At 42.0% G+C, this 27,779-nt stretch overlaps 1 protein-coding gene across 5 annotated transcripts in view; it reads right to left on the bottom strand.

The window, feature by feature from the left end:
• Window positions 1-27,779, bottom strand: part of BIRC6 (baculoviral IAP repeat containing 6) — a 1,045,545-nt gene that overhangs the window by 618,566 nt on the left and 399,200 nt on the right. For all 5 annotated transcript variants that reach the window (XM_029593898.1, XM_029593899.1, XM_029593901.1 and 2 more), the window contains exons 38-42: window positions 16,869-17,002; window positions 14,754-14,907; window positions 13,663-13,779; window positions 11,591-11,745; window positions 5,096-5,222 (exon numbers count right to left, since the gene is read on the bottom strand). In XM_029593898.1, coding sequence (XP_029449758.1) covers window positions 5,096-5,222; window positions 11,591-11,745; window positions 13,663-13,779; window positions 14,754-14,907; window positions 16,869-17,002 — 687 coding nt within the window. The remainder of the gene's footprint in view (window positions 1-5,095; window positions 5,223-11,590; window positions 11,746-13,662; window positions 13,780-14,753; window positions 14,908-16,868; window positions 17,003-27,779) is intronic.

Here is a 27,779-nt window from a genome sequence, read left to right on the forward strand (position 1 = left end):
AGGAGGCAGAGGCATAGCCGAAGGGATCACCGTTAAAGGCGGAGTCGTGGCTCCCGATCCCCTGTCTGGTGAGGGTTGACTCGGTGACCCGGTCGCAGAAATGGTCGGTGCCTTTTCTGGACGGGGTTTCTTCGACGGCGGCTCGGACAATGGCGAGGTCGATGATTTCGCTCCCTCGAAGGTCCGAGTCTTTTGGTGCTGATAGTGATGTTTCTCCCTTCGATCCCCTCAGTCTTGAGGAGGAGTAGAGGGTGTTGATGGCTGAGAAGTTGTTGATGGCCACCGGCCGGTAGTCAATGCTGGCGCAAAGTTGACGGTGCTGGCTCTGACTACGTCGATGCAATGGACAGAGTCGGGGTTTGAGCACGAAAGAGAAGTTCCATCTTCTCCATTCTGGCCTTGCGACCTTTTGGTGTCATTAGGGCACATTTAGTGCAAGTTAATCGTGCTCGCGTCCTAGGCACATAACACAGACTTTATGGGGGTCTGTGATGGACATGGTGCGAGTACAGTCCGGGCACCGACGGAACTCCGCCATGGCAAAAAAATCGAGCCGTGGTACGGTCGATGGCCAGTAGGCTGCGAGGGCCAAACTAGACTGTAATCGACGGAAAACGGGTAAAAACTTACCGGAGTACCGCGGTCTGAAAAAAGTTAAAGGAGGGACCCCTGTGGGGCAAATTAACTTTTAGTAATTCCGTAAGGAAAATTCCTGTCAGGAATCTCTGCAGAGCTCCTTTACCGTGAGGCTACTGCTGCGCGGAAAAAAGAAGACTAAAGGGGGACCCCTACTGGCTGCAGGGTTAGTGCCATGCTGGGCATGCCTAGTAGGGTCAGTCAAAGTTCTGGAAACTTTGACAGAAGTTTTCCGTGATTGGGCTCCATCCTGTGATGTCACCCATATGTGAGGACTACCATCCTGCTTGTCCTGTGAGAAAAGACAAACCACCTTAGAATTGTCTCCCTCCACAGCAGAGGCTTGTCCCAGCCCTATCTCCGTATCCTGTCCATCCAGAGAAGGCTCCACCTCGGAAGGATCGTCTGCTGGATGATCCCCATCCTCAGAATCCTCTAAGGCCTCTGAAGGGTCCACCGCATCTGACCGAGTAGACCTACCAAGGACTTGCCAAATCTTTGTTGCAGCATTAGTCTGCGAAACTCTAGACCCCTATGCTTTCAGCCAGGTACACTTTTTGAACAGCAACAAAACAAAATCTTAACGAAAAAGCTACAGGATCCTCAGAATCCTCATTCAGGAGGTCCTCATCCTCCCCTGTCTGTCACCCAGTTCTCCACAGGGCTCTGATCAGCAGGGGACAGTAAGGAGGAAGATTCCCCTCCCCCGTAGCCACAAGAGAAGACAAAATGGCCGTCATTCCCACATTAATTGGGAAGGGGCCTGCTGCTGCACCAGAATCACTTGTGAGTCTTCTAGACTCTCACTGCTTCTCTGATGATGCCGCTGATATTTCCAAGCTGTTCTCTCCCCAAGAGAGACAGCAGGAACAGAAACTGGCCCGGGACAGCCATGTGCACCCCTCACCTTGCGCAGAGCATTTACTGCCACGCGGCAAGTCTGTAGCCTGCCTGATCGCGTGTGCAGGCAGCCACTCAGAGGATTCCAGTAGAAAAAGAATCAACGCGAGAGCCGCTGCTGCAGAGCCCCTCGCAAGGCTGCCACCCCAATCTCCAACCCGGGATGACACCAACACGAGAAAAAACAAATATTCTAACTTTAAAGTTAGCTCCCGCACAGAAGAAGAAGGGCAGCAAAGTCTACAAAGTCCTCCTGGGAGAGAGGAAACTGGATCCACCAGCAATCTAACCCTAGTGACGAAAGGACCGAGCTCTAAAAGGGTCCCCAACTCCCTGCTTGGCCACTTCAGTACCGGGAGGGATGACCCCACCAGGACCTGCCAAACTCCCAGCAGGAAATCATCCAACAGATTTAAGAACATAAGAAATTGCCATGCTTGGTCAGACCAAGGGTCCATCAAGCCCAGCATCCTGTTTCCAACAGAGGCCAAACCAGGCCACAAGAACCTAGCAATTACCTAAACACCAAGAAGATCCCATGCTACTGATGCAATTAATAGCAGTGGCTATTCCCTAAGTAAACTTGATTAATAGCAGTTAATGACCTTCTCCTCCAAGAACTTATCCAAACCTTTTTTGAACCCAGCTACACTAACTGCACTAACCACAACCTCTGCCAAAAAATTCCAGAGCTTAATTGTGCGTTGAGTGAAAAAGAATTTTCTCCGATTAATCTTAAATGAGCTACTTGCTAATTTCATGGAATGCCCCCTGGTCCTTCTATTATCTGAAAGTGTAAGTAACTGATTCACATCTACTAGATCAAGACTTCTCATGATGTTAAAGACCTCTATCATATCCCCCCCTCAGCCATCTCTTCCCTAAGCTGAACAGCCCTAACCTCTTCAGCCTTTCCTCATAGGGGAGCTGTTCCATCCCCTTTATCATTTTGGTTGCCCTTCTCTGTACCTTCTCCATTGCAACTATATCTTTTTTGAGATGCGGAGACCAGAATTGTACACAGTATTCAAGGTGCGGTCTTACCATGGAGCAATACAGAGTTATGATGACATTTTCCGTTTTATTAATCATTCCCTTCCTAATAATTCCTAACATTCTGTTTGCTTTTTTGACTGCTGCAGCACCCTGAGCTGACGATTTTAAAGTATTATCCACTATGATGCCTAGATCTTTTTCCTGGGTGGTAGCTCCTAATATGGAACCTAACATAGTGTAACTACTTTTTTTTTTTTTTTAATAATTTCCAGACTGCAGGTTTTGCACATCTACCATCTGCTGGAATCAGAGAAATACTGAGGGACTGCAGGTAGTACACCAGGTTATGTGGCAGTATCAGCAAAGCTTTCTCTGTCTCCATCTGCTGGAAGGGAGACAAAACCCAGGAGTCTGGACTGATCTGGGTATGTATAGGGATCATAGGTTGGGTATGTACAGGGAACATAGGTTGGCAGTGAGGTCTGAGTATGCCTCTGGTTAGAAGACAAAGCCCTGATGGACTTCTGTGCCTTGGGGAAGCTTCCTCCACTGATGCGATCAATATAGACAACAGTTCCTGATGCCAATGGCTTCTCCAGGAACCAGTAGGAAGCTCCTTCTATCAGATGCACTAAGGCTCCAGTAGCAACTGGACCTCAGTTTGCAAGACTAATCAACAATGTTGATGCACCAATGCTTGCAATTCTGCAATAAATTGTTTATGAATAGAAAGCAGTTCTCATATCTTATTTATTTATTTTTAGATTTTTATATACCGGTGTTCCTATATGAAATAAAGATCACATCGGTTTACATTGAAACAGAACATGAAAATTGCCAAAAGGCATTACATAGAACAAGGTTATGAAACTTGGAACAGTGTACATAAGTTCAAAATTTAATGATAACGTTGTAACATTGATGACCAAAAGATAAAGGAGAAAAAAAAAAAAAAAGACTTAAACAATTAAGTTGACAGGTCTTATTGAGCATAAAAATTATAACGTATAAGTGAGAACGTCTCAAGTGTCCTGCAGCAAGAGATTAGATACCGAAGTAGGTAGTGGTATGGAAAATGGGGGTTTGTGAAGAAGATATGTTCTTGCTGGTTGGAGGGGAAAAAAATCTTCCTGGGTTACTTGAAGATGGGTGGCTAGAACCTGGGCTCTTGGAGGCTGTTTCAATTCTTCTGATCGATGTAAGGATGAGCTGTCCTTTGTGGGAATGCTTCACTCATTCAAAATCTCCATGGTCCTGTTATATTGCATTAACAAGGACCAATGCAGATATTTCTTAGCCTTCGCTTGATGCCTAGTATCGGTACTTCTTGATATAATGCCAATGAAGTAAACCCTTTGCTTTCATTGGAAGGGGCTAAACATTGGTCTGTCTCCCTGGCCTATATGGATATTCGATGTCTGGAGAGTTCAATGCCTCCTTAATGTCAAACCATTGCCAGCATCCACTGCAGTTCCTGCATTCTTTGATACTGATATCAATGCCTCTGCTGCCTATGGGTCAGCTTTGTTTTTCCCCAAAGAGCTTTTCCCATCAACTCTAGGCAGGAATGACGTCCTCTGGAAGTCATCATCCTGCATGTAAAACACACCAAGAGGCTCTATTCATCATCCAGGCAGAGCACACATCTATCATGGGGATCCATGATAGGTATCATGCATTTGCACCAAAAGCACTTTTTGAAGCAGTTTGCCCTTTCCTTTCTTTGGAACATCAGGTGAAAAATCAATGAGGCAAAATCAAATCACTTGATTTTAAGAAAAATATCAACCAATGCATTGACACCGATGCACATGGAAGCTGCTGGAAAAAAAAAATCAATAAATCTTGAGTGATTGAAAATTTACCTAGTGAATTTAAGAGGCCCTATAAACTGAGAACAAGCTAACATTTTTATCATTTCTCTTCAGAGAAAAGAAAATCATTGAGCTCCATGGAAAAACAAGAACACGGACTGCATGACACGGACTGTACGCACATGCTCAGTAGAGCACTCCAAAAGCTTTGAAGAACTTCATTGGCCAGGCTCCTTTGAAGATTTAACATCATGCTTGTTCTCAGAGAACATATTTGACTATGTGATAAATCAATGTGAAAAAACTTTAGAATTCTGATCTAATGAACAGAGTAGATGTGAACTGTAAATCAGCACAGCTACATACACAAAACATGAACATAAAATAAGAAGTTGCCATACTTGGTCAAGTCTAGGGTCCATCAAGCCCAGCATCCTATATCCATAAGTGGCCAATCCAGGATGCAAGTACCCAAACATTAAGTAAATCCCATGCTATTGGATGTGGTTTTGGCAAAATTATTTTCATCACGAGGCATCATTTAAAAATTAAATGTGGCAGTTTTGCTTGGGTTACCAAACCGTATTCAAACACAAACTCCATGCAGAAATCCTGAGATACCATAAATGTTGAAATCTCTGAGCTTCACTTAAAGTATCTTTCCTCATTTTTGGCTTCTATACATCAATGGTTACAATGTTCTGAGCCAAACATACACATCCAGTGACTGTCAGCATGCAGTTTCCTACCTTGGTTTAAAGAGATAACAGGAATACGACTGGCATTATATAAGAAAATGTCAACTCCATGCTCTTTACTCCCAGAAGAACTGGAATTCAGGCTTAATGTGAGCCATAACTGCAGAAGAGACTCGAGCTGGAAAAAAAATTAGTACAAAACAAGGAAAATATTAAGAAATATAACAAACCTAAGAAAACTGAAAAATAAAGTAATACATATTAAATATAAATTAAAATAAAGTGAATTGCTGTGTAAAAGATCAATGGCCCTATGCTCTCAGCTACAGTCTGGAGATCTTGTGGTCACCCACTGACAGCTGTTGATCAAATTTGTTCATCTCATCAGTGCCCATGTCCAGTCTTCATTTTATCCAATAATGTAGCCTGAACAATACAGGCTAAAAAAAAACATTATTTTATAGCTAGCAGTTTTCATGGTAGTATTAAGCTACTAGTACTGCTGTTATGATAAAGATGTCACAATCTCACAGATGTCATAATTCTGCTATTAAGTAGTGTATGACAAGACAGGTGCCTGGTGCTATAAAACCTTGGAACTATTGCTGGCTTTCATTTAGCAACATTAGTCTTTGCAGAGAAATGGGACCAGTCATCTGAACAGCCGCCTCAGGGAAGGGACCTCATTCCTACAGCCAAGAATTTCAGCCACTTTGAAATAATTACTTCTTATTTTAAGGTGTGTGTCTGTATGTGTCTGATAACTTGGATATTTATTTAAAGGGCTTCTCAGCCTCTCTGTTACTATGCTTTAGGATCTACCAAAAAGAACTACGATGACACTATCACAAAGGGTTGTAATAAACAATACCCATTATGATACATCCAAAAATACTGAAATTTACAGCAAGGTGGCATGTGGTGTCATTCAAAAATGTTTACAGTGACAAAGTTAAATAACCAAGTTTGGTAAAAGATAAGCAAAATGTTTTGCAAAATGTTAAGATTAAAATGAGAGAAAATGCCTGGCAGCAAGCAGCAGAACCTCTCCCCACTCAATTGTCAAGCGCTGCTTCTAAAGCACCTATCAGCACCAAAGGCATTCAACAATACTGTCAAACCAAAATGATCACTTAAGTTAATGTAATGTAAAAAAGCATGCTCAGAATATGTAACATCTACTCTGACCGCTCCTAGATCAAGAAATATGAGGGCAAATTAACATCCCAAATCTGGATCAAAATTAGGATACTTGATATCCTTACAAGACTTGCTATTAATGTTTAATCCTAAGGGGAGACTGTCAGAATTTGTGGCTTCTCTTTTACATTACAAGTCTTTACCAGATGAGTAACCGTTACTTATTTACTCTTGTCATTTTGTTTATAAGATGTTTTTGTTTTACCACTGGTTCAGCCATGTAACCACTTTGGGCAATTTATTTATTTATTTCTAATTTTTATATACCAATATTCTTACATAAAATGTAAATCAAACCGGTTTACATAAAACAGAAAAAGCAGGAAATATAATTCCATTGTCTGATACAATGAACATTTATAACTAAACTATTTAACATGTTAAAGAAAAAGGTAAAAACTTGGAGGAAAAGGGTTAGTTACAAAGACAAAGGAATATTAAATGAGGCACCAAGGATTGCACGAAGGGGTGCACAAAGGGGAGAACCCCTTTGTCGCACCCCTTCGTCGCACGAAGGGGTGTTTAAATATGCATGTTTAAATAAATATGGCACGCAGGTCTCTATGCTACAAAATTCTTAAGTGTACACAAAATTAAACAGGAAAAAAAAAATCTATGAGGCGAGGCTATGAAGGGGATGAGAAGGGGAAGAGTAAGGAAGAAGGGTGGGAAAAAAGAAGGAAAATTCACAACTGCCCAGGAAGTGTTCCTTTTTTACATCCCCAACATAATTCAGCCCAGCCAACACATTAAAGGTCCTGGGCCAGTAGCCACAAACTACAGCTCCCTTAGAACCCAGCTAGCATGTATACTGAGCAAGGGCTGGGAATAGGCAGGTCCTTTGCAATGCAGTACACAACACTTTGCCACTAAATAAGCCCAAAAGTGATGCGTCCGTGGAATAAGCCCAGTGAGATCAGCACTTAAAATCTGACAAGATAAATTATAGGTTTTCAAACAAATATAGCTGGTATCTTCCTTTCTGTGAAAATTAGGGTCAGAGATGGCAGCTTTTGCCCTACAGTGCCTTGCTAAAACCTACAAACCCTTGTATTTTTCCACATTCTGCCATCTAAAAAGTAGAAATCAAAATGCATTAATATAGGAGCTTGTTTCACTGATTTACACAACATAGTCTACACTTTCATCATCACTAATTTGTGTCATGCTTTTCCAATAGAAGAGTTCAAAGCACATTATATCAAATTATGGTTCTACAATAAGGATCAGGGACATCAATGCATAAGAGGATTACAGTTGCATGCTATAGCAGTTACAGGTGTCAGTACGATTATGAGCACAAGCATAACAAAACCTAAATAGGATTATAGTAAGAAAGTATAAGAAGCAAAACCGGTTAAAACTTAGGTATAACAAAAATATGATTACAGTGAGTCATCAGAAAGAATAATTTCAGAAATATCCCTAAAATAATTAAGAATAAAAAAACCAAACCAAAAAGTCTATTTCCTAAATTTCATACCCTTTGTCGTAGAAAACCCAAATTAGCTCCAGTTCAAAAAATTGATTTAACAAGACCTAGAAGTTAAATACAGCCCATCATCTATGTCCAATCATAGCATATCAACTGGTTTGAATATTCCTGGATGAAGAATCTAGCAATTTCTGTTGTATAAAGTGAATCTGAAGAAAAGTCAAAAAATGCCGAACAAGGAACTGGACAATGAACTCTGGGATAATGTTATTCAAAGGTACAAACAGGAAGACTATAAGAAAATTTCAATGTATTTGAATATCCCTTGGGGCATTCTCAGGTCCATCATTGTAAAGTGGAAGCAGTTTGACATCATCAAGACACTGCGCCTTGATCAGGCTTTCCCTTCAAAATCAGTCACTGTAGATTAAAAGAAACCGCTGGGGTAGATCACTGTTACTTTAAAAGAACGTAGGTAAGTGATGTGTTACATAGCAACTGCAAAGAAACACTTAGGAGACCATGGGCAAAGATTGTGTGTCTAGCGAGGCCAAAGTGGAACTTTTTATTTATTTATGAACCCTTGGTATTCTGCCTTTTTCCAAAGTTGGTGTCAAGGCAGACAGATTTAAATGAACAGCTATTAGAACAGCTTACAGACAAATCAGAGTTTGCAATTAATGAAGCATTAGGATCCAGTATAGGTAATCCCACTTGTGAATAGTTTTAAGACCCAGTTGTGTCCCCCATTATGTAAAAGTCCTTCATAGAGGGCTCAGGAAGTTGGGTCATTTTGATCTCAATGCTAAGCAATGTATGTGGTATAAAACAAACATTTTAAATATTTCTATAATTGTTCTTTCACTATGAAAGAGCAAGTTTGCTTACCGTAAACTGTTTTCCATAGATAACAGAATAAATTTGGATAAATTAGCGATTACATGTAGGTGATTATATCCAGTGGCACCAAGCAAACTCGTCTCTCCTAGCTAGTAGAGCTTTGAGCTCTAGTGAACATGTGCAGAAGTTCCCGCATATGCATTGCCTTGTGAGTCTATATTTTAGTTAATTCTAACTGTATAGTTGACTTTCCAGGGAGGCTGGCAGTTATTCCATGACTAATTCATCCTATCTACAGAAAAAAAAAATTTACAGAAGTAAACTTGCTTTTCCAGTCGATAAGCAGACTGAATCTGCCATTACATGTGGGTTGTCCCAAGCGGAGGGTTGCAGTAAAGCATTTATTGAGTTAGCCAACTCGGTTTCCACCATGGAGTGTGGAGTACTGCAAGAAGAGATTACGTAAAACTATTTGTCTAAATCTGTCAGTCCTTGAGAGATTATCCAGACAATAATGGGATGTAAAGATGTGAATTGATAACCAGATTGAAGCTTTGCAGAGGCTGTGCCATTACACTGAGTGCAGAGTATCGAGTCCACCAGCAGGCCAGCACAGGTTGTGTGCTTTGATGCATTGTGCTTGCTGAAGCACCAAGTGCCCAAGGCACCATGACAGACATGTTGGTGTTGACAGTGCACTGTGGTTTGAATATATATGCTTCTTTGGAGCAAACTCCAATGGCCTCAGTGATTGATGCCATTACTACTTCATCAATGCAGGGTGGCTTAGACTACTCGATCTTGAGGTTTTGGCCTAGGCTGATAGGGGAGTCTGAGGAGCTTTCTGCTCCACTCTTTTCCTGGCAAGGCAAACAATGCTGCACTGCAGGAAGAGGATCTGTTGCGACTTCTGAGAGATTTATACAGCTCCTAGATTCTAATTTCTCTGGATTACTGGCTGGGCAGGGACATTCATCTACCTGCATAGCAATTCTTCTCATCATGTTTCAGCACAAGTCACTGAAGGCACAGCTCATTGCCATCACTGAGGGATATTACCTTGCCACAAATGCAATTTTTTAATCCACTCACTGTTGGTTTTTTTTTTCTGACCCACCATGAGAACGACAACAAGGCCTCTGGAAGAGAATATTTTAGTGGGGGGTCGGTTTTTTTTTTTTTTTGTTTTTTTTTAATAGCACTGACAAATTCTGTTGTGGGTGCTGCCAAGGCACTGAGATAGAATTATCGAATTTAAGAGTTTACAGAAAAATTCTGAGGAATGACCAAGTACTTGTCCATGCTTGGACAAAAAAAATGACTGAGGAGACTTACAAGAAAACACCTGTGCAAGAACTCTCAGCTCTACTAGCTAGAAGAAAAAAGTCCATTTGGAGCAGCCAGATGACGTTACCCACATGTATTGGGTAATTCAGCCTGCTTATCAACAGAAAATGTAGGATATATTGTGTAGATCAGAGATATAGTCTCCTACTTTAATGCATTTTGATTTGTATGTTTTAGACAGAATGTGAAAAATGTAAATGGGTGTGAAGCCTTTTACAGGCACTGTACACAGATTGTCAACCATTTTTTATACTATTATAATAACTTTAGAGATGGATTTTCAAAAAGTTTTACTACCTAACTTTGGAAGTTAGTTTAAACCTCGGCTTTTAAAAATTTCCCACCACCAACAGGCAAAAATTAACCACCTAAATTCATAAGGCTGCCAAATACAGCCATCAAAAAAAGGGGCAGCCACACATAAAAACGAGGGGTTATGCGTGTGGCTGGGCCTTGTGTGCGCTGTGTGCATTTTTGTAAGGGCCCGGCCTCGCACGTAAACTCCATTCCACGTTGAAGTGCCAGGCCTCTCCAAAGAGGTGGGCCGGGTGGCGTGGTTGGGATGGGCCGGGACAGCGCCATTCGATGCTGGTCCAGGAAAGCGTGTGCCGGCAGCCAACTAAAAAAAAAAAGTAAGTAGCTAGGAAGGGGTTAGGGGTTGGGGAGGAGAGGGAAAAGGGTAGGAAGGTTAGGTAGGGGTATAGGGAACTGGAGGAAGCCCTACTCCCGTTGCCACGCATGGCCTTTAAAATTTTCCCCAGCCCCACCGCCGCGCATGGAGGCCATCCACCCGCACATGCGTGAGCGGATGTTAAAATCCACCATGCATGTGCACGCAGATATCACATTTTTATAACACACGCGCACCTGTTATAAAATAGCCACGTCTATGTGCACACGCGGGTCTTAAAATCGACCCCTAAGTGGCTAAGTTTATGCAGACAACCCTAGCAGCATAAACAGCAGTCCTACATCTTGTCGGTCAGATTTCCTCTGGCTAGATTTATGCACATTTTTAGTTGAAATGCTATTCAGTTAGGTTTGGCTTAAAATTAGCTCTCAGAGAAATATATTAACATTTTCCATGAATTTCATCTAAAGAATGGACCTATGTGATTTAAAAAGCTCGCGTACAACATAATTCTTGTGCTAAGCAAATAAAAATTATAATCTGCATAAATTCAAATAAAAGTTAGCATGTTTTTGTTTCAGTATAAAAGCTTTTTATAAATGTTACAAATTGTGGGTTTCATTTATTAAAACAAAGAGGTCTATACACAGATATCCAAGAATTGGGAAAGCTATTTGGGTAGCTATGCAAGTAATTAAATCAAAATCCATAGTTAACAGCGCATAACCACAAACTGCTTGATATACTCGCCTAAGTCAAAGTTGTCCAGATAAAATTATCAGGATAATTATAGGAAATCTCTCTGGCATGTCCAGACTTACCCAGATAACTATCTGGATAGCACTGAATGGCTAAAGTTAAGCCCCACTCCTGGAATACCCCATCACTGCCTTTTTTTTTTTTTTATCCGGGTAACTTTTAGCCCAAGTAATAACTTAGCCGGCTAAAACTTCCATCTTTGGTGGGGCGAGGAATTAAACTCTGGGTTTGTCTGGCTAAGTTACAAACTTAATTGCACAATTCTCTGAATATTGAACTCAAAAGGTTTAATTATAATGGAAATTCAATAGTAGAAAAATGCGATCACTCCTACCTGCACATGGTGGACTTGTAGCATAGAAAAGAGCTTGTTGAAGCAGGCACTCAGCATAGGAATGGAGGATGACTGCACCATCAGCTGGCTGGTCTGACTAGCTGAATGTAAACCCCTTAGTAAAGAGTCATCAGTTCCACTGGCAGGCTGAGACACTTGCAAAAGAAAAAAAAAAAGGTAAAAAAGATTAGATTGATGGAAAAGTTTAGAACAATTACCAAACAAAACATTTTATATGTCAATCACTGTACAAGACACATCTCACATAACTGTAAGAGGTGACCCAAAGCAGATGTGCTACCTAAATTGCTCAAAATATCGATCTGCCTGTTCTTTCCTCATTTGGCCAGATTTCTAAGATTCTATTCCTTGCCATCACAAAATATTTTTACATTGTTATGCATTTCTGGAATACAAGTTTTTATCTCCTTTCCTGAATCTATTCCTTGGCTGCTAGATTTTTACGGTTTATAGATCTAGGGATTGTTTTGTAATGCTTGGAGCCCAACCAGAGCTCTGGAGCAACCTGCAGAACAGGCTTCTGCTCCTAGGCAGCACAGCGAGTGACAGTCAAAAATGTAGGCACCTCAGGAGCTTTGGTGAGATTCTGAGTCTTGCTAAATCTGGCTATTTGTAGCAGCTTTGGTCTCACAAATTCCTGACCAAATCCCAGATCCAAAGTCCCAAAGGGATCACATGAAATACATACCTGCTGAATTTCTTGGCTCCATCCACTCTACCTTATTGTAAAGCCTAAGATTGGTCTATTCATATTTAATGTTATACTTATGTTATAATTGGTATTGTTCAAAGCTCTCACTATCATCCACAAATCGGTCTACCAACAAACCACTCTCCAACTCACCTTCCCTCTGGAACTACATACATCCTCAAGACCAATAAGAACTGCCTACAAAAGTAAGCTCAAGGCCCCTCCCAACAAATCATCAATCCACAGCTCCATTCACAAGCGAGCACTTTCGACAGCAGGTCCGCTACATTGGAATTCGCTTCCTCAAGACTTACGCCAGGAACAATGCCACTTAACCTTCAGAAAAAAACTTAAAACCTGGCTGTTCACACAAGCCTACCGTTGAAGGAATCCATTCAACCAACTCTGTCTCTCACCCTTAAACCCACCCTTTTCCCTCCCCTCACTCCCAACCTTTTCCCTTTCCCCCTCAACCACAACCCACCCTTTTTCCCTCACCCCCCCCCTCATCCCCCGCCACTCCTCCCATCTGACATACCATGTATATATCCGCTGATTATAATCCATGTTTCTGTATTACTAATTTATTGTTTTGTGTTAATTTATAGTTTGTAATTTTGTTAACTTATTGCTTGATTACTCGATCTCCCATTTCTGTTATAGTTTAATTCTGTCCTATCTTCCGACATCCATGTTTTTACTCTCCCTGTTTTAATGTAACTTCTCATTTCTACTTATACATTAATTGGTATCCCCATGTTCTAATGTAAACCGGTACGATAAGACCTGGTCTTGAGTGTCGGTATAGTAAAAGAAGTTAAATAAATAAATAAAAATTGTTTCTTATACTCTCTCATTGTAATACTATTTAGGTTTTGTTATACTTGCACTCATAATGGTACTGACACCTATAACTGTTATAGCTTGCAAACTGTAATCCTCTTATGAACCGATGTCTCTCATCCTTATTAGAGAACCATAATTTGATATAACACATCTTGAACTCTTCTGTTGGAAAAGTACAACACAAATGATGATAAATAATTCCCACTTTTTCTTAAGGCCTATTTGTATTCTATTGAAATATTGTATACATCAGTTTGATGTTTCTAGAGTTCTGCTGAGGATCACCACCAAGATCTTTATACACTTAGTCCCATAATAATGGCAAGTCACTAAGTAAAGAAGCTGTCCGTCCAAAAACTGAACACTTAACTCCTCCAGAATGAATGAAAAATCCTAATAAAAAAGGGTTCACAATGAATTTTGTTCAACTGAATTTAGTTTTGTAAAAAAGGTGCCTTAATATAGCTTCATTTTTGCCAATTTGTAGAAATGAAATATAATTAAAGACAGTTACATGAGGGGGATGTATTTGTCAGTGCCTGTAAAATGGAATCAGCCTCCAGAGTAGACATCATTTTCAACATCAGCTCTGCTTGCTGTTCAAGGCCAACTTCAAGACGAGCATCCAGGGCTGCAACAGAGGGCACGGAGCAATGAGAGAGAGTGAGGGAGAGAAATAGAGACACAAATAAGCAACAGTAGCAATAGGTCTCCAGGCACCTGGAGCTCATCTCAAACTGTTCTGCCATTTACGGTATCATCTGACACCCAAAACTACATCCCTACTTCACTTTACATATGAAAAACGCCTTACGATTTATGTCAATGAAAAGTTTACTGCATTTTCAGAGAGCTCCTCCACATCCCATACTACTAACTCATACAGAAAATGTTAGTCAAATTACTAACTGCAATAAACTCCAGAGAAGCATTACACTGTAGACCAATTTTAATCCATTCCATTCCTTTTCATCAGCTATCAAGGAGTATTATGCATTAGTGTCATTATTTTCTCACACTAACAACTGCTTGTGCATGGCAGCAAGATGCTACTTTATATTTTGCAATTTCTCCTTTTATTGCCCTCTCTCTTCAACCCATCCTTTCCTGGATGTTACAAATGAATGACTAAGAACTCTTACAAGTCTGAGGGCTGAAAGCAAGCCCCTTCTAAAACTCATTGCTAGGTGCCACTCACTGGCCAGCAGGGATCACCACAGTAGTGGCAGCCAGCTTCCCTCTCTCCCCAAGTATTATCACATCACCACCATGATGCACCCAATCCTGGAAAGCAACCAACAGGGAATCCAAACCTGCATTCCTTGCTCCCTCCCTCCCCCCCAGCAATGCAGCCTGAGCCAAAGGGCAGGTCCAGCATATCAGCCTTTTTGACAGCTACCTTCAACAGTGCTCTCTAATATCTACCAAGTGTCTCAATGAAAACCCTCTCGGAAGTGCTATGTTTGTTCCTTTAACAGTATTCCCAGCATCAACCAGCCAGAAATGGAAGCCATTCCTTCTCTAAAGCACTAACCACTAGCCCATCTAGAAAATACTCTGAAGACAGATACAAAAGTTTAGAAAACAGCTACAAATGGTATTTACCTTGTGATACAGATACTGTCATGGTTTGTGAGCCATTCTTTTCAACAGTTGCTGGTGGCTTTGCTACTGGAATTCCAACACCACCAATATAAGGGTTGTAACTGTAGGTTCCAAAGTCAGCACCCCAGTAATCATACCACGTGCTGCTTATAGGCTTCATCAAGGAGACAAGAAATGCAATTACTCAACCATACATAATGCATGTCAAGAGAGCAAGAGAAAAATGTATCTTCTCAAAATATATTTCTTTCCATTCATCTAAGTACACTATGCATGCACCTTAAATCTGAAATGAATATGGCTTCCTTCTTTAAAGAATGTTTTGTATTCAAGTCTAACTAGAGTATGACCACATTCGTTAAAAATCCCCTTATGCTTCATTTCAAATTTAAGTCCCTAATCTATCAAAATACTTGCACATGTCAAATTGTGATAGCTACAAACCATAAGCAGACTCCTCATAATATATAAATTAAAAAACAAATCGGAGCTGTAAATAAATGAAAGGGTTATCAGATATCAGTGTGTGCTAAATAGATGTAATCTACTGCCTCTTGCCAACAATGGGCCACAAGCAGTGGTCAGACAAGTACAAAAGTGTCATGGCATTTACCAGATCCTCCAAATTAATTCATTGAAAACAATTATCATCAAAATTTCATTTTACACTAACATTCAATACTGATCCTTTCCTAAGTATGGTTTATTTGCACCTCTGATTTGTTGTATTTTTTTAAATAATAAATTCTGAAATACAGTCTAGGCAACGTCTATATTCTAGTGTCCCACAACCTAAAATACAAATTCCAGGTTGAAAATAAATTAGACTTGATGTATTTGTTTGTTTCATAGCTGCAAAAAATCTGTTGTACTTTCTCCAAGGAGAGGCTTTCTAAAGGTTTGGATTGGCCAAAAGTTTCTAAATGACCCAGAAAATGTATGTATGAAACTGGTCATTGATACATTTCTTGAATACTATTATATTCCAAGCTACAGTGCCAGAAGACTACCTGAACAAGCAGCTGTAATAATGGAATGCTACAATGCCTATCATGTAAATCAAGGGTCCCCTAACTGTTCAACCAAAGAACAGCATGCCACATTTCAAGTCATTCAGAACCGTGAGAGTCATAAGGAGGGGTGGGAGGACACCTTGGAGTTCAGTCCTTTAAGCAAATTCTGAAATGCTGGAGAAGGCAGAGGAACAGGGTTTCCAAAGGTAGGCCAGAGTGCTAGTTGGCACACTCCCACATCCTCTGAAATCCACCTGCCTTCATTCCCTCCTCAGTCACCCCTCACCACCTCCCTCTGACAATCCCCTTCCCTCTCACTCACAATCATGTCCTTTCCTCTCACCTTTTCCCACTTTTCACTTACCCCTCACTTCACCTTCTCTCCCCCTCCACTTGCTCATCTCCTCTCCTTTCACCCCCCACCCCATTCACCCTCTTTTTGCCACCAATGATTAGGAGTCCTGCTAGCGCTTGTACATTTGCACCCCTGCACAGGTGGTCTTCTGCTGATGGAAGTTGGGAGCCCTGCCAACACTGCACCATTCACTGCCTAACCACATGCAGCCCCCCCCCCCCCCCCCCCAAAAAAAGCTAACCTTACTATGGGGGTTGACCCAGCCACGGGCAGGTAAAACTTGGCAGGCTGGAAAAATATACTCCACAGGCCAGATCTAGCCCAATGGTGATAGTATAGGGATCCCCTTGTATAAGTTACAGTTTAACTTAAGCTGTTGATTATGAACTGCTGGTTTATACTGCTAACAGTACCCATATTATCCAGTACATTCTGAACAGCTTGTCTGACAGTAACTGACCATTTGCTCTATTATAATTCTTAGAAGATATGTTTTGGGATAATAATTAACTACACCCATGTAGGAAAAAGCTACTGCACAATTCACATGTAAAATAACCAGAGCTGATTTTAATGATGGAGGTAGGGGCAAGCAGAGCATTGCCTCAGGCTTCTGCTTCACAAGAGCTCCCTTGGGGAAATTGAGAGATATCCTTAAGGCAGAGTTGGCTGGACCCACTCCTTAATTTCTGACCTGAGCCCCGGAGTTTCCAGCATTGGCCCTGAAAACAGTTTGTTGCGCCATACCTTGAAAACTTTGGCTGCAAGAGGATCTTTTTCTAAATCAACATCTAAAGGATCAATATCAACTTCCATCAGGTCCTGTAGTAATTCAAGGTCAATATCCTTCTCTTTTTCCAAAGATGACAGCGGAGGAGCACCTTGAGATAAGAACAGCATAGCTGTTACTTAGATTAAGTGGGTCAAAATGCAGATTTTTCTAGCAGACTAACTATACATCTGAAAAGTGGCAACACCAAGTAGTGTACCCATTTGTAAAGATCTTAAAATATTTTCTAAAACCTACTGTGAAGTTTTAAGTCCAACAGCCAAAGGTATACTTCAAGTGGCAGAGTCACATTTTGACAAATACAGCCGTTTGAATGTCCATTATAAACTATTACTGTATAATCAAGTGTTACTCAGTAATAACAAAGCATAAGCTCCAAATATGTTATGATGAATAGCACAGAGCAGTTAAAAGTTCCATGGGATCATGCTGACAGCTGGGCATGGCCGTAGTTCAGTGATTCTCAAACCAATCCTTGTGGCACACCTAACCAGTCAGGTTTTCAAGATATCCAAACTGAATATGCATGAGATGGATTTTCATACAATGGAAACAGTGCATGCAGCTCTATCTCATGCACATTCATTGTGAATATCATGAAAACCTGACTGGTTAGGTGTGTCCTGAGGACTGGGTTAAGAAGCACTGCCATAGTTGATACTGGTTCAAAGCATCATACAGTTGAAACTGCCCTTCGGTGCTGTCTTAATCACTCTCAGGCCTATCCTGTAAAGTGCGGCCGCGTTTACCCTGCTCCTAAGCCGTTTTTAACTTCGTTTTCGGCCGCATTAGCCCTTTCTGCGATCCCGAATCCCCTTTAACCTACTCCTACCGCGTCCTAAATTCCCCGGGCAACCCCTTCCGCCCGCGGCATGCATATTGCATGCAAACGAGCGAATTAGCACGATATTGCATGCAAACGAGCAAATTAGCTATTCCCTAGCATCCCGTAACCCGCGCCCCGACTATCGCTAGTTTTCCCTGCCGTTTTGTCGCGCGTTTAACCTGCAAACTTACTGCCTACCCTGACCCAGGCGGTAGAGGCATGGGTAAGGGTAGGTGGAAAGCTTTCCCCCAGCCCCCGCTCGCCTGCCCCGGCCGCGATCATGGGTGCCGGTCTCCGTGGCAGCCCCAGTCCTCTCCCCTGCTCCCGAAGCCAAAAAAAAGCGTAAAAAACGTTGCAGCCCCCCTCCGATGTCCGGACTGGGGCTGCCACGGAGGCTACAACGGCAAAGCGACTTTTGGTTGTTTTTTTTTTTGCTTCGCCGCTGTCAGTGTGCCCCCTCCTCTCGGAGCAGGGCGCGAAAAGCAGCCTTGCTCCGGGAGGAGGGGGAGCACACTGACAGCGGCGAAGCAACAGCGAAGACAGCGGCGAAGCAACACGAAGACAGCAGCGAAGCAACGGCAAAAAAAAACCAAAAGCAATTTTGGTTTGTTTTTTTTCAAAGCGACAATTTTTTTTTTTCCAAAAGCGACTTACTTTTGGGATCTGTCAAGATCCCAAAAGTAAGTCGCTTTTGGACGCCTGCAAAACTTACTATTCTGAAGCCATCATCAGGAACACATGCGATCGTAGCTCCTCCCGACGAAGATGGCTGCCTGCACGGGGAAAGCATGCAATTGGCCGCTGAAGACGTGACGTCACGAAGTCACGTCTTCAGCGGCCAATTGTACGCTTCCCCCGTGCAGGCGGCCATCTTTGAGTTCGTCGGGAGGAGCTACGATCGCAGGGGTTCCTGATGATGGCTTCAGAATAGTAAGTTGGCAGGCGTCCAAAAGCGACTTACTTTTGGGATCTTGACAGATCCCAAAAGTAAGTCGCTTTTGGAAAAAAAAAAAATTGTCGCTTTGAAAAAAAAACAAACCAAAATTGCTTTTGGTTTTTTTTGCCGTTGCTTCGCCGCTGTCTTCGCCGTTGCTTCGACGCTGTCTTCGCCGTTGCTTCGACGCTGTCTTCGCCGTTGCTTCGACGCTGTCTTCGTGTTGCTTCGCCCTGCTTCGACGCTGTCAGTGTGCTCCCCCTCCTCCCGGAGCAAGGCTGCTTTTCGCGCCCTGCTCCGAGAGGAGGGGGGGCACTGACAGCGGCGAAGGAAAAAAACCAAAAGCAAGAAGTAAGTCGCTTCCCCGCTTCACTCTTCCCTCCACCCGCGAAAAGCAGCCTTGCTCCGGGAAGAGGGAAGAGTGAAGCGGGGAAGCGACTTACTTTTTTTGCTTTTGCTTTTTTCGCTTCCTGGTATCTGTCATTTCAAATGACATTTGAAATGACAGATACCAGCGTGCCGTGAAGCCTTAGGCCCGCGCACCCAGGATCCTGTATAGGCGCTCTATCCAGTATCCTGGGTTGCGCGGGCCTAAGGCTTTTCGGACGTGGCTTACATTTACATATAATTAGGGTTCAGGATCGAGCGGTAGGTGAGCTGCACTGTGCGGGCGGTAACTGCGGGTGCCGTAGGCACTAACGCAGCTCTTCCTACCGCTCGGTACTGGATTGGCCTGTCTGGAAGTTAACATGGAGCACTTGCAGCTAAGGTATGAGAAACGAAATGCATCCTCTCAATAATTTAAGTTACTGCGAACAGGTGTGCAATGTGCCAGACAAGTATATGTAACTATTTCATAAAAACATCAAGATGGCATCCCAGCAGTTACATCAATGCTTTATTAGAGAACATCAAATGTAAAAATTTATACTATTTAGGAATGAATGTTATGTCTCCTACTACTAATATTTAATATTTCTATAGCACTACACAACATATGAAATGCTGAAAAAACACACAAAAAAGCAGACCCAGCTCAATATAGCTTACAATCTAATAAGACAAACATACAAGACAAGAGATAGGGCATTTCATTAAGCAAGACAATGGTTAAAAAAGAAAAGAAAGTTAGTTAATGAGGCTAAAAGCAGACAAGCTTAAAATTTAAAATCAGCTTCAAAAAAGATATCTTTGTATCCTTAGGATCCCATCTAAAGAGTAAGTGAACACTAAAAATGTATACCATGAAACCAGTGTTTTGGTTTTTTTTGTTGGATTGATAAGTCCATCTCTTGCTTAGCAGTTTTATAAAAACAGGAAAGTTTCATGTTCACACACTATTATTAGAGCTTTGCATAGATATTTACCGCAAAGCGCATTAAATTTATCGCACCCGCGATATTTTCACTTCGCAAGCTAAGAAGTGCCCAAACAGGCATTTCCATGTTTTGAGAGGGAGAGGGGGAGAGACTCTTTATAAGGCTCTCATATTAGTCAATTACTTATATCACTGAAGGAGGGTCAACTAGTAATTCGAGCTGAGGTTTTGGGGACCAGTTTTACATGAACAGTCAGATGTACAAACAGCACAGTACACATCAGTGAACATTTGATGTCATTTGGAATGTGGAAAGGTAGACAAAGATGAAATTTCTACAATGTATTCTTGCCTAGCTTGATAGTACCCAGGTAGAGCATGCATCAAGCTTGGACGAGAGTACATTGAAGAAATCTCTTCTTTGTGTACTTTTCCTCATTTCAAATCGCATCAAATGTTCACTGATGTGTACTGTGCTGTTTGTACCTCTGTACATGTAAAACTAGCCCCCAAACCCTAGACCACCACCAAAACCTCACCTCTAGTTACTAGCTGACCCTCCTACAGTGGTATAAATAGACAACAAATATGTGCACTACCCAGAGGATCTCTCTCGCTTTAAAATATTTGATAATGTGCATCATGTTATTGCATGCAACATTAAATACCCCTCGTTTTCATAAACCCCACCCAAACTCCTCCCCTTTGACTAAATTTGCATATGCATCACGAGATGCGAAAAATAACACGTGCGTTATGGCGCTATCACGGGCATTAGGGCCCTAACGCCCATGATAATGCCATAACGCAGTTTGATGAATGATCCTGTATATTTGCACCTAAGTCAACAGAAGGTAAATTGACTTGCCTAAGGTCACAAGGAACAACAGTACGAGTTGAACTCTGATTTCCCTGGTTGGATGCCTGCTATTCTATCCACCTTAGCTACTCCCCTACTTCTGTTCTTGGAGAGCACTTGTTATAAGAAAGCAACTCTGCTTTCTCCAAAGACAAGCAGGATGGCAGTCCTCACACATGAAGAATCCCTAGCTACAGGCTGCTTCTAATGAACAAAGGGGAGAGCAACAATAGGTGCCAATGGGCACACCAACAATGTTTCTGTTGGAAATAAGTCTTTTTTCTATTATTTCACTAATCTATGAGATGCAGCCTGGAACAGAAACAAAGAGTACAACGAGGGAAGATATTTGAGTTCTACACCTCAAACAAATTCCAAAGAACAGATTGGCCAAACCTACTGTCACATCAGCCATTCTTGTCCAAATAGCAGTGAAATATCAATGAAAGGACCAGGGGCAGATTGGCCTATTAAGGGATCGGGCATCCCCCGGTGGGCCCGTGGCTCCAGTCACGTGGTCTGCCGTGCGCAACCGTGAGGGAGCCGCACTCGGCAGACGACGTGATGTGTCCTGGGCCGGCCTGGGCGGCAAATCCCCGGGCTGGTCTTCCTCAGGAATCCGCCACTGGAAAGGACTGAACTTTGCATCTCAGCCTTGCAGATCTCCTCCATAGGGACTAATCGCAATTGAACCACCAATGCTGCCATGGTTCAAACAGAATGGGTCTTGATATGATCCACCATATTCAGGCCCACCTAGACATAAAAGGAAATGTAATCTGCTAGCCAATTAGAAATAGTCTGGTTTGGCAATGACAATCCACAGCTTATTTGCATCAAATGAAACAAAAAGTTGGGTCAATTTTCTAAGACATTCAGTCCACTCCAGGTACAAGGCCAAGACTCTCTTGCACGTGCTGTATTTGTTCACATTGGTGGACATGTGGCCTGGGAAAAAATGTTGAAAGAACAATTCACTGGTTAAGATGGCATTACATCACCTTAGGCAGAAACTTAGGATGGGTGCACAATACCACTCTATCATGATAAAACTTAGTCTACGGTGAATAAGTTACTGCAGCCTGAAGCTCACCCAGTCTGTTCACTAAATTGACCATCACCAAAACCATAAACTTCCAGGTAAAGTAGTTGAGGTCACAATGCAGTGGTTCAAAGGCAGCTTTTAATCAGCTGGAACAAAACCACATTGAGATTCCAAGACATGGCAGGTCGTCTGATGGGAACCTTCAAATAAAGGAGACCCCATACAAACTATACAATTAAAGGCTGACAGAGATGGCTTACTTTCTACATGGTGATGGATGGGGCCAATGGCACTAAGCTGGATTCTAACAGAGCTGGTCTTGAGATTAGACTCAGACAAATGTAGACTGTAATCAAGCTATTTTTATGTGGACCAAGAGAAAGTATCTAGGGTCTTTTGCTCATGTCATACCACACCATTTAAATCTAAGGGACTTTCTAGTGGAGTCTTTCTTGATGCTAAAAGAATTCAAGATACATCAGACAGATGAAGGGGTTGCAGTTACAACCTCTTAACATCCATATGGTGAGCAATAGGGACTTGCGGTTAGGACAGTGCAACATGCCTTGATTCTGAGTGATGAAATCTGGGCAAAACCCCAGACTGATCAGTTCACTAATGGTCATCTCCCGCAGTAACAGGAATTGGATCTGTCTCAACCAACCGGGGTCTATAAGAATCATTGTCCCCTGTCCTCTTTGAGCATCAAAGGTATTGAAGGATATATGAACAGTGGACTCTTGCTCCGGTGCAGGGCAAAGGCAACAGACGCTACTTTGTCATGCATTTTCTGTCTGGAGCAGAAGAGTGGGACCTTCCTGTTCCAAGGAGACACAAACAAATGCTCAGAGTTGGAAGATCTGGTTTGCTACCCCATGACTGAGAGATCACTCATGTGGGTGCAAGGACTAACTCAGTCTGTCTTCTAGCTCATTCTCCAGTCTAGCCACGTAAATGGCTCTGAGAACCATAAGAACATAAGAAATTGCCATGCTGGGTCAGACCAAGGGTCTATCAAGCCCAGCATCCTGTTTCCAACAGAGGCCAAACCAGGCCACAAGAACCTGGCAATTACCCAAACACTAAGAAGATTCCATGCTACTGATGCAATTAATAGCAGTGGCTATTCCCTAAGTAAACTTGATTAATAGCAGTTAATGGACTTCTCCTCCCAGAACTTATCAAAACCTTTTTTGAACCCAGCTACACTAACTGCACTAACCACATTCTCTGGCAATAAATTCCAGAGCTTAATTGTGCATTGATTGAAAAAGAATTTTCTCCGATTAGTCTTAAATGTGCTACTTGCTAACTTCATGGAATGCCCCCTAGTCCTTCTATTATTTGAAAGTGTAAATAACTGATTCACATCTACTCATTCGAGCCCTCTCATGATCTTAAAGACCTCTATCATATCCCCCCTCATCCGTCTCTTCTCCAAGCTGAACAGCCCTAACCTCTTCAGCCTTTGCTTAAAGGGGAGCTGTTCCATCCCCCTTATCATTTTGGTTGCCCTTCTCTGTACCTTTTCCATTGCAACTATATCTTTAAGATGCGGCGAACAGAATTGTACACAGTATTCAAGGTGCGATCTCACCATGGAGCGATACAGAGGCATTATGACATTTTCCATTTTATTAACCATTCCCTTCCTAATAATTTCTAACATTCTGTTTGCTTTTTTTGACTGCTGCAGCACACTGAGCAAATTTTAAAGTATTATCCACTATGATGCCTAGATCTTTTTCCTGGGTGGTAGCTCCTAATATGGAACCTAATGTTGTGTAACTACAGCAAGGGTTATTTTTCCCTATGTGCAACTCCTTGCACTTGTCCACATTAAATTTCATCTGCCATTTGGATGCCCAATCTTCCAGTCTTGCAAGGTCCTCCCGTAATGTATCACAATCCGCTTGTGATTTAACTACTCTGAATAATTTTGTATCATCTGCAAATTTGATAACCTCACTCGTCGCATTCCTTTCCAGATCATTTATACATATATTGAAAAGCACCAGTCCAAATACAGATCCCTGAGGCACTCCATTCTTTACCCTTTTCCACTGAGAAAATTGACCATTTAATCCTACTCTGTTTTCTGTCTTTTAACCCGTTTGAAATCCACGAAAGGACATCGTCTCCTATCCCATGACTTTTTAGTTTTCTTAGAAGCTTCTCAGAGATGGCCCAGCATTCTGACAGAAGGTATGAACCTGTACCTCCCGCTTGTTATTTATTTATTTATTTTAAGTTTTTCTATACCGGCATTCGCAATAGATATCGCATCATGTCGGTTTACAATTAACAAGTAGATAGGTAACAAAAAAGGTAAGAAACATTTATCTTAATAATAATAGTAATCGTTGTAGTAATAATAATAATAAAAACATTAAACAAGAGAAGGTTAAGGTATGCAGTTACAATAAAACAAGGTTAAGGTATGCAGTTACAATAAAATAATACAATAAAATGTATTGTTGATGCAATACATTGCCACCTGGTTGGTGAATAGCCAATCAGTGAAAGCCTTTAGAGCAAACCAAATTGCCCAGAGCTTCAGAAAGTTGATTTGATGCAACTTTACCTGGCAGACCACAAACTTGGATGCAGAGCCTAAATACATGAGCTCCCCAACCCAGAATGAATGCATCCATTGTAAGGAGAATTGGATCAGAGAAATTTGGAAGTGTCTCACCACCAAGACATGGAGTCCTTGAGTGGCTGAGTGATCTGGATGCTGTCCCGAAGATCTTGCGTGTCCTGTAGCTACTGAGACCTTAAAGGTCCACTGCACTCTTCTCATGTACAGATGTACCATGGGAGTTACATGCTCAGCTGATACTATGAGGCCCAAAGACTTCAATATGTTCCATTCTGACTCATTTTAGTTTCCTTCGCCATGGCAGCCTTTTGTTGTGGAAAGAAGGCTTTTGCCAGAGTTGTATCTAGCAGAGCTGCTGAGTGGTCAGGACTAGTCAGAAAACAGACTCCAGGCTGGACTCTGGCAAAAATCTTTATAAGCTTCTTTATTAGTGAACAACAGAAAAATAAAACAACTTAGCTGGTTTGTGCAGTTCAACAAAATAATTGTAACTTATAGTTAGTTTTCTTGAGGCTTCTGTCTCTCTCTCTCTCTCTCATCCCTTGGGCCCTGGTCTTTTATCCCCGCTTGCAGTGATCCACCCTAGCCCAGAATCCCTTGCTTGGTTGAGTCTTAAGGATAACAAATATAGAAACGATGGTAGAAAAGGACCAAATGGTCCATCCAGTTTGCCCAGTAAGCTTATGGTAGTAACTGCTGGCCATACATGCCACCTTTATAATTATCAGTTTCCCACACTGCCAAAAGTCAGGGTCCTTGTTGGTTGCTGTTAGATTCCAATTCCCTGTTACCTCTTGCCATTGAAGCAGAGAGCAATGATGGAGCTGCATCAATAGCATAAAGGCTTATTGGTTAAGGGTAGTAACCGCCAAACAAGCAAGTTACCCCCATGCACTTTTCTTCATTCCCATCCTCTAGTTTAAGAGATCAACAGTGTTTATTCCATGCCCCTTTTAAAGCTTTTACTGTTTTTGTCTTCACCACCTCCTCCAGAAGGGCATTCCAGGCATCCACAACCCTTTCAGTGAAGAAATATTTCCCGACATTGGTTCTGAATCATCTTCCCTGTAGTTTAAATTTCATGACCCCTAGTTTTACTGATTTCTTTCCAACGGAGACGATTTGTCGATGATTGTGCATCATTCAAATCTTTCAGGTATCTGAAAGTTTGTATCATATCTCTCCTGCACCTCCTCCCCTCCAGGGTATACATTTCTAGGACCTTCAACCTCTCCTCATAAGTCATGTGATGGAAACCCATCACCATTTTGGTCGCCCTTCTCTGGACTGCCTCCATCTTGTCTCTGTCCCTTTTGAAATATGGTCTCCAGAACTGAACATAGTGCTCCCGGTGAGGCCTCACCATGACCTATACAAGGGGATTATCACCTTTTTCTTACTGGATACTCCTCTCTCAATGCAGCCCAGCATTCTTCTGGCTTTTGCTATCATCTTGTCACATTGCTTCACCATCTTCAGATCGCTAGACATTATCATCCCACGGTCTCTCTCTTATACTGTCCACAACAGCCCTTCACACCCCATCACATACAGCTATTTTGGATTAGCACACCCCAGATGTATGATTCTGCACTTCTTGGCACTGAATCCCAGCTGCCATATCTCTGCCCACCATTCAAGCTTCCTTAAATCACGTCTTATTCTCTCTACTCCTTTCGGTGTGTCCACTCTGTTGCAGATCTTAGTATCATCCGCAAATAGACAAATTTTACCTTCTATCCCTTCCGCAATTTTGCTCACAAAGATATTCAACAGAACCAGTCCCAAAACCGATCCCTGTGGCACTCCACTTAACACCATTTTCTCTTCAGACCAGGTTTCATTTACCATCACACGCTATATTCTATCCATCAACCAGTTTGCCATCCACGCCACCACCCTGGCGCTCACTCCCAAGCTTCTCATTTTATTCACAAGTCTTCTACGTGGGACCGTATCAAAAGCTTTACTAAAATCCAAGTAAAATCACATCAAGTGCTCTTCCCTGATCCAATTCTCTAGTAACCCAATCAAAAAAATCTGATTCGTCTGAAAGGACCTTCCCCTGGTGAATCCATACTGTCTCAGATCGAGCAACCCACTGGATTGTAGACAGTTCATTATCCTTTCCAGCAGTCTCCCCATTAATTTTCCCACCACTGAGGTGAGGCTAACCAGTCTGTAGTTTCCAGCCTCCTCTCTGATCCCACTCTTGTGAAGCAGGACAACCATCGCTTTTTTCCAATCACTCGGCACCAGTCCCAATTCCAAGGATATATTGAATAGGTCATACAGCGGACCTGCTAGCACATCTCTGAGCTCCCTTAGTATCCTAGGATGAAACCTCATCAGGCCCCATGGCTTCATCCACTTTCAGCTTTGCTAGTTCTTCCCATACATTCTCTTCCGTAAACGGAGTTTCGTCTACTTCACCCACCCCCTTCCACAGTCTTAACTGACTACAGTCCTTCTCCAGGGTCTTCTTTAATGATCACTGAACTGAAGTATTTGTTTAATATTTCCGCCATTTCTTCATCTCTCTCCATACATTGATCCTGATCACTTTTCAATTTCACTATACCACTTTGGACCTGTCTCCTTTCTCTGATGTATCTGAAGAATGATTTGTCACCTCGCTTTACCTCTTTGGCAATCCTTTCTCCTGCCAGACTTTTTGCTTTCTTGATTACTTTTTTCATCTCCCTAAGTTTTACCAGATATTCTTCCCTGTGTTCTTCTTTTTGGGATCCTTTATAATTCTTGAATGCTGCTTTTTTTTTTTTTTTTTGTTAGCTACCTCCTTTGAGAACCAGATCGGTTTCTTAGTTCTCTTACTTTTGTAACAGATTTGTTACTTTTCCAGTTGCTCCTTTTAGTTTAGCCCACTGTTGTTCCACCTCTCCCATTTCCTCCTGGTCTTCTAGTTCTACCTACAGGTACGTCCCCATTTCAACAAAGTTCATATTTTTGAAATGCAAAATTCGGGTCTTCGTGTGACTTCTCCATGTCTTATTTGCGATGTCAAACCATACCGTTTGATGATCACTGGTGCTGAGGTGGGCACCCTCCCAGACAGAGAATCTCCCCAATAGTGAGCACTCCCTCCCTCATGGGTTCCATTAACATTTGTTTGAAGAGAGCCCCTTGCAGATAGCTGTAGCCAGTCCTTTAAGGTGTTCTGAGCAAGTTTCTTATATGCTCCCTCACACTCCAGAGATAAAACTTGGGGTTGTTGACAACGAACTCTAGTAATTCCAACACTTGATGGTCATTTGCATAGATTC

Source organism: Rhinatrema bivittatum, chromosome 3, assembly GCF_901001135.1.
Source record: "Rhinatrema bivittatum chromosome 3, aRhiBiv1.1, whole genome shotgun sequence".
Lineage (NCBI taxonomy): Eukaryota > Metazoa > Chordata > Amphibia > Gymnophiona > Rhinatrematidae > Rhinatrema > Rhinatrema bivittatum.